Source organism: Carlito syrichta, unplaced genomic scaffold (genome assembly GCF_000164805.1).
Source record: "Carlito syrichta isolate Samal-C Ts95f unplaced genomic scaffold, Tarsius_syrichta-2.0.1 Scaffold303604, whole genome shotgun sequence".
Classification (NCBI taxonomy): Eukaryota; Metazoa; Chordata; class Mammalia; order Primates; family Tarsiidae; genus Carlito; species Carlito syrichta.
In genome coordinates this window covers 706,558-714,026 of record NW_007247700.1, presented here as the reverse complement: position 1 = coordinate 714,026, position 7,469 = coordinate 706,558, and the positions used below count along the sequence as shown (strand labels likewise).

At 41.9% G+C, this 7,469-nt stretch overlaps 1 protein-coding gene across 1 annotated transcript in view; it reads left to right on the top strand.

Annotated features, from left to right (window-relative positions):
• Window positions 1-5,904: 5,904 nt before the first annotated feature.
• Window positions 5,905-7,469, top strand: part of ATP1A4 (ATPase Na+/K+ transporting subunit alpha 4) — a 36,293-nt gene continuing 34,728 nt past the window's right edge. The window contains exons 1-2 of the mRNA XM_021712681.1: window positions 5,905-6,051; window positions 6,217-6,276. Of these exons, the coding sequence (XP_021568356.1) occupies window positions 5,905-6,051; window positions 6,217-6,276 (207 nt within the window). The remainder of the gene's footprint in view (window positions 6,052-6,216; window positions 6,277-7,469) is intronic.

Below are 7,469 nucleotides of genomic sequence, written 5' to 3'. Positions count from 1 at the left end.
CCGCTTCAGTAGGACTCCAACTGTGTTGACCATGATCATTATGGCAGTGATAGTGGAAGCATTATCTGCAGCTCATGTGTGCTATAAGTCTGTCAAACTTTTATTTGTAGAGTCTCCTTTTATCCCACCTCAGGGCTTTTATCTTTGATGTCCCTTCTGCCAGGAACACTTTTCCCTAGTCCTTCACATGCCAGGCTTTTCCTCTTCATTCAGGTCTCTCCTTAGACATCACCTCCTCAGAAAGGGCCTCACGGGCCCCTCAAATACAGTAACACTTGGTACCTCTTTCTCCATGCTCTTTGTTTTGTTTTTTCATAAATACCACCTCAAATTTAGATAGATGGATGGATGGAATATATAAAAATATGTACATATAATTTCAGTGTGTGTGTGTATATATATAGTTTGTATTTATACTTTTGTTTGTTTGCCTGACTCTTCCAGAATAAGCTCCATGAAAATAAGGATTCTATTTCTTTAGCTCAACACCTTTATTCTTAGCACCTAAATAATATCTGACACACACTAGGCAATTACTAAATACTTGTTGGATGACTGAGTCTTCACAATAATCCAGTAAGTGGGGACTATTATTACCTCCAATTTAAAGATGAGAAAACTGAGGTTCAGAAAGGTTAAATTGTGTTCAAAGTTGCCAAGTTAGTAAGTATGGGAAGCAGGACTGAAACCTAGGTCTGTCTTCAGGGCCAGCCCGGTTGACCACCGAGCTGAGCTCCACAACTGCAGGAACAGGAAGCCTTTGGGCATGAGGGGACCTGATTGGGCTCAGTGAACTGGGGAGACCGCAAAGGGGCCCAGGAATCTGTAGACCAAGAACACTTGAGCAGTAGGGGATAGGCAGACCCATGAATTAGAACCAGAGAAAGGGAAAAGACGTGATCTTAAAGTCGTAGTCGGGAGGTCAGAGAAAGACACAAAGAGGTTCAACAATCTGCTAGAAGATCTTAGCAAGAACAGGAGAAAATCTTACTGTTGAATGTAATCTGAGAAGCTAAGGTCAACCTCTGACCCAGGCAGAAAGGCTTTCCATGGCATTTTCTTTTTAATCACCAGAATAGAAAACGGAATAATGCATCAGAGAGAGATGCTAAATATTCATAATGCTAGGCATGCAGCAGAAAGTAGAAAGTGATTAGATCAATATCAAAAGAGGACATTTAATACAAGTGAGTTCTTCCAAAACATCCTGTCTTTAGTGAATTCAATGGAAAAACTTTTTATCCAATTCCACAAAGAAAATTCTTATATTATTTAAAATGTGCTAGGATGTAGAAAATAATTATGTTTTGTCCAGCCAATTTTACAAGACAAGTACTGTTTTGATTAAATGTTCTAATTAATATAGATAATAATTTGACTGCCACCAATAGTAGAATATAAGGATAGTATATTACAAAGAAAATGTTATTAACAACTAACATTAACTAGAAAAATGATTAAAGAATCATTTCAAAAAAGGTTGAGAAGGCTATCAGTAAAATTTAATATCTATTCCTGATTAAAATATTGGAGGAAAAAGCAGATCAGGAAATGTAACCATGTTCAGAGAAGGGATGCAGAAAGTCGAGAAAATTAATAAGAACAGCAACTATAACACAAGTAACGGCAACAGGACATTTGAAATTCTGAATAAGGAGTTTGTATTTAAAAGGTCTAAATAAATAAATACCTTCGCCGAGTGTCTTTAATCTCAGCACTTTGGGAGACTGAAGCTAGAGGATTGCCTGAGCCCAGGAGATCGAGACCAGGCTGGGCAACATGGTGAGACCTCATCTCTACAATCAATCAAACAATTAGCTGAGCATGGTGGTGCCTGCCTGTAGTCCAAGAAAGTCAACTATAACAAAGAAACAGTAGCAACAACAAAAAATCTTACAAGCAGCTGTGGCTCATGCCTGTAATCCCAGCACTTTGGGAGGCCGAGGCAGATGGATTGCTTGAGCCTAGGAGTTCGAGACCAGCCTGGGCAACATAGCAATACCATGTCTCTATTTAAACAAACAAAAACAGCAAATATATTCATATATATATATATATATATATATATATATATATATATTCATATATATATATTCATTTAGGAATATATATATATTTAGGACTACATATGTATATGTAATATATGTATGTATTTTTTGAGTCAAGGTCTCACTCTGTCACCCAGGCTAGAATACAGTGGCTTGATCACAATGATCACAACTCACAGCAACCTGGACCTCCTGGACTCAGGTGATCCCTCCACCTCAGCATTCCAAGTAGCTGGGACTATAGGCATGCAGCACCATGCTGGCTATTTTTCCTTTTTTTTTTGTAGAGACAAGGTCTCGTTATGTTGCCTAGGCTGATCTTGAACTCCTGGGCTTAAGCAATCCTCCTGCATCGGCCTCCCAAAGTACTGGGATAACAAGCATGAGCCATGGTGCCTGGCCTAAATATTAAGGAGATAGAAAATACAGCACAAAGAGCCTCTATTTACAACAGAATCAAAACAAATTACACTCAAGGTCTAGAGTGTGCCACATATAGTATTTATTAAGGCAAATTTTAAAGCACATTGAAAGAAATAAAGAAAAACATGAATACATGGAAAGCTAAACTTTTATCTTTTTTTGAGTCAGAGTCTCACTCTGTCGCCCAGGCTAGAGTGCAGTAGCAAGATCACAGTCACTGCAACCTGGACCTGCTGGGCTCAGGCGATCCTTCCACCTCAGCCTTTCAAGTAGCTGGGACTTCAGGCCTGCACCACCACACCCAGTTAATTTTTTGAATTATTGTAGAGACAAGGTCTCGCCATGTTATCCAGGCTGGTTTCAAACTCCTGGGCTCAGGCAGTCCTCTCGCCTCAGCCTCCCAAGTGCTGGGATTACAGACATGAACCACCTTGCCCAGCTGGAAAGCTAAACTTCATTGCCATTTGGGAAAACAGAATGTAGTGAAGATAAAAACAAGCTATTATAAAAGAGTCAATTCAATATCAGTTTAAATCCTCCCTATATTTTTATAAAACATGACATGTTGGTTGTGACATTCAGCTGTAAGAATAATCAGGCAAGAATCTCAGCAATTTTTATAATCATGAAGCAAATGAATAGATAATTGATAATCGGAGCAAAGTGATGATTGTCAAAACTGTATAACATTGAACTAAAACCCAAAATTTCATTACATTCAACATCTCTTCAGTAACTAATTGTGGACCAGCTGCTCTACACCACCACTCCTCTAGGGACTGGGTTTACAGCCAAGAGTGAGCCAGGGAAAGTCCCTAGAGTGGTGGAGACCCAGGCAACAAGTCAACAAGACAACAAATCAACCAGACAAGTCAACAGATAAATAGGCAGGATGACTGCAGAGAGTGAAATATGAAGACCTCACCCCCACCTCTGGGATTGACTCTCACCTCCACCTCGGCTCAGGGGTTCGAGACCAGCCAGGGCAATTTGGTGAAACCTAGTCTCTACAATAAGTTGAAAAAATTAGCTGGATGTGGCAGCGCACACCTGTGGTTCCAGTTACTTGGAAGACTGAGTGGAAGGATCACCTGAGTCCAGCAGGTTGAGGCTGCAGTGGCCGTGAGTGTGCCATTGCACTCCAGCCTGGGTGACAGAGACTCCGACTCAAAAAAAAAAAGTGAAGACCACAGGTGATGGACAGAGGGGTGGGGTGGAAGGAGCTGCTTTGGATCTGGCAATTAGAGAAGGCCTCTCTGAAGAGGTGGACTTCTGAACTGAGATTTGTAGATCAGAATGGAGTTTCCAAAAATCATTTCCATTGATTATATCTCCATAAAGTTGTTTTTGGGGACCTCCTATGTGCCAGGCTGGGCTCAGTTTTGTCACATAGATGATGCATGGGTAAACTTAAGAATTTTCACTTTCATTCCAAGTTTTTTCTTTAAAATTTTATGATCTTTTATGATCTAAACACAAAGACCGGGCTCCGATGAATCAACATAAGAAAGAAAACAATGGAAAACTGGGCAAATGATAAGATTGACAATTCACAAAAAGAAAAACAAAGTCCAGAAAGTCAATAAACGTAAAAGAAAATGCTCACATAGACAACAAAAAATGTAAATGTAAAACTACGAGATATCAAAGTTCACTGATTATAACGGCAAAAATCAAGGTCATCCAGTCTGATTAAGGGTTTGAAGAGTGGACTTCTTGCACTTTGCTGTTGGGATATAGACAGAGGAAGCCTTTTAAAAAGCAATTGGCAGAATCTTAAGATTTTAAATGAGTGTACCCTATGAGTCAGCAACAGAAATTGATTCTACAGAAATAGACGCTCAAGGACCTAAAGATATCTACACACAAGGATGACACCACAGCAATGTTATTAATGGCTAAAATATAAATATCCTATAAATTCATCAGCCAGGGGAATGATTGAGTAGAGCATGGTCAATACAGCATGTAGAATGCCTTGCAGCACTGACAAAAATGGGCTTCATGTGCACGTCCATTTGATAAATGAGAGTTGAATGATTGTATAAAAATTTTAAAATCTCTCCTGTTAGACATCTATTTGTATAAGCATAGAAAAAACACTGGGAGGACACATTGCATGTTGTCAACAGGAGTAACTTAAGCAGGGAGAGATTCAGTTTAGAGGGAAGAGAGTGAGACTTCCAGTTTTTATCTTATACATTTTCAATAGAGAAGAAAAATCCTATCTACTGAGAAAATAGACCATCATTTATCCTAGCTGGGAAGGAAACATTTCCATTTCTGAATATTGAAGAAGGATTGCATCAGCACCAAGGTGGATGTTTTCAGATATAGCCATATTTTAAAAAAGCATTCCCAACAAAATGCAATTTTAAAAAACATCAAACAACTGAAAGGGGAACTGTATATGACATGCATAATTGAAAAAATATATAAATGATTGATAGAAATATATAGATGCGTCAGATCCTTTTGGGAAGGAGGTAGAGTATAATTTACACATAAAATATCTCCAGTTAATACTGCCATAGCACCTGCAGAAGTACCAGAGAAGGTAAATAGGAGAGATAAATACGTCATTTTAAAATGAGGAAATACAGTGCTGTCACGTGGAAAAGCATATTTTTATTCTCACTGAGAAAAGCCCCACAAATAAAACTCCACATACTGAATTCAAGCTATTTATTGAGCACATACTAATGTCAGACACTGTTTTACACAGAGCAGCACCTTGCTTTAAAGTAGATGGTATCCCCCTTTACAGATAAGAGAGGCACAGAAAGGTTCGATCACTTGCTCCAAGTCGCACAGCTGGCAAGCTGAGGAACCAGGATTCACACTCAGGTCTGATTCCAAAGCCCCAAGAACTGATCTGTTCTGCTAGGTGATCTCCTAAAATCAAAAGATCAAAGGCAATACTGGTGGAGAAAGGTGCCTCACTGAAAAGCAGGCTCGCGTCCAGAGTTGCTGCTTCATTTTGGGGGTCAGCTCTCTCTAAGGCTCCAAGGTCTTTTGGACCACATGAGGGCTCTGTTCCAGTTTTGTCTTGAGACTGAAATCCTCTCTGTGGCAGTGCCGGATCCAGTCATCCTCAAATCCCAGAGACGAAGACTTCGGGATTCTCGGTTAGAACATCCATGAAGCCTTTGTGATGCCAGACCTGGTTGCCATAGCAATCACAAGGCCGGGAGCTGGGGGCTCCGGAGCCCCTGAAGCTCACTCAGCCTCCTCACTCTCCACTGCCCCCTGCCGAGAGCCCTGTGGCACCTCCATCACCTAGACGCCCTTCCCACCTGACTCCTCTTCCTGCTCCCCCTCTCCCCGCACTCTCCTCTCCTTCCCCCCTTGCTCTGGCCTCCTTCCCACCTTCCCCACTACCCTCCCTCTCTTGGCTTTCTTCCTCCCAGTCAGGCTACATACAGGGATAAGGATGGAGTTTGGGGCGAAAAAAGAGACAGTGGCTCCCCTTGAGCAGCTTCCAAGACCAGAACCTAAAAGAAGGCCTAAATCCAGTAAGCTAAGAAAGGCCAAGTGGAAACAGAAGGACTTGGAGGAGCTGAAGAAGGAGGTGGTCATGGTGAGAACACCCACACAGGGCGCTGACTAGTTGCCCTCCTGAAACACCCTCACCTCAGCCGAACCCTGAGGATTAACCACACAGGCCAGAGCATGTCTCCTCTCTGTAGGTCTCTCTCCCTGCTCCCTCACCACCGCTCCCTCCATAACTCTGCTATTCCCTCAGGATGATCACAAATTAACCTTGGAGGAGCTGAGTGCCAAGTATGCCGTGGACCTGACAAAGGTGAGTGAGGAGCCCCCTGAGGGAGGTGGAGGGTCTCGGACTCTGACCATGAGGCCACCAGGACGAAAGTGGAGCTGGCAGTCCAGCCCCCAACTTCAAATCCACAGGCCTCGCTTCTCACCCTTCGCCTGACCCAGGTCCACAGGACACTACCTGGAAAAAGATGAATATGGAACTGCCCCAGAGTGTATAGTACTCAACAAGAGAATAGAATGGTTTAGGGCAGTACTTCTCACACTTTTTGTCCTTAGGACCCCTTTACACTCGTAATTTATTAAAGACCCCAAAGAGTTTTTGCTTATGTGGGTTGCATCTACCATATTAGAAATTAAAATTAAGCTGGGCATGGTCCCTCATGCGGGTAATACCAGCACTTGGGAGAGGCTGAGATAGGAGGCTTGCTTGAGGCCAGGAGTTCAAGACCAGCCTGGGTGATATAGTGAGACCCTGTCTCTACAAATTTTTTTTTATGTAGCCATGTATGGTAACGCATACCTGTAGTCCCAGCTACTTGGGAGGCTGAGCAGGAGGATCATTTGAGCCCAGGAGTACAGGGCTGCAGTGAGCTATGATTGTGCCACTGCACTCCAGCCTGGGCAACAGAGTAAGATCCTGGCTCCAAAATAAAAAATAAAAAAATAAAGAAATTAAAATATTTCCCAATTTGTTAAAAAGTTACAAAAACAAACCCATTATGTATAATATACATAGTATTTTTGCCAAATAACTATATTTTTCAGAACAAAAAAAATGAATGACTTCTTACATTTTTGCAAGCCTCTTTAATATCTTGCTATTTAATAGTCACTAACTGGATTCTCATGTAGTTCTATATTAACTCTGCTGGGATGTCATGTAACCCTTAGAAAATTTCACCGGAGACTCTTTCTTTTTTTTTTTTTTTGAATAAGAGTCTCACTCTGTCACCCAGGCTGGAAGGCAGTGGCACGCTTCTGGCCACCGCAGCCTCCACCTGCTGGGCTCAGGCGATCCTTCCACCTAAGCCTTCCAAGTAGCTGGAGCTACAGGCATGCACCACCACACCCGGCTAATTTTTGGTTTTTTTCAGACTGTAGAGATGAGGTCTCACCAAGTTGCCCAGGCGGGTCTCGAACCTGTAGGCTCAGGCAACCCTCTCACCTTGGCCCCCCAAAGTGCTGGGATTACAGGCTTGAATGACAATTTAGTATTGT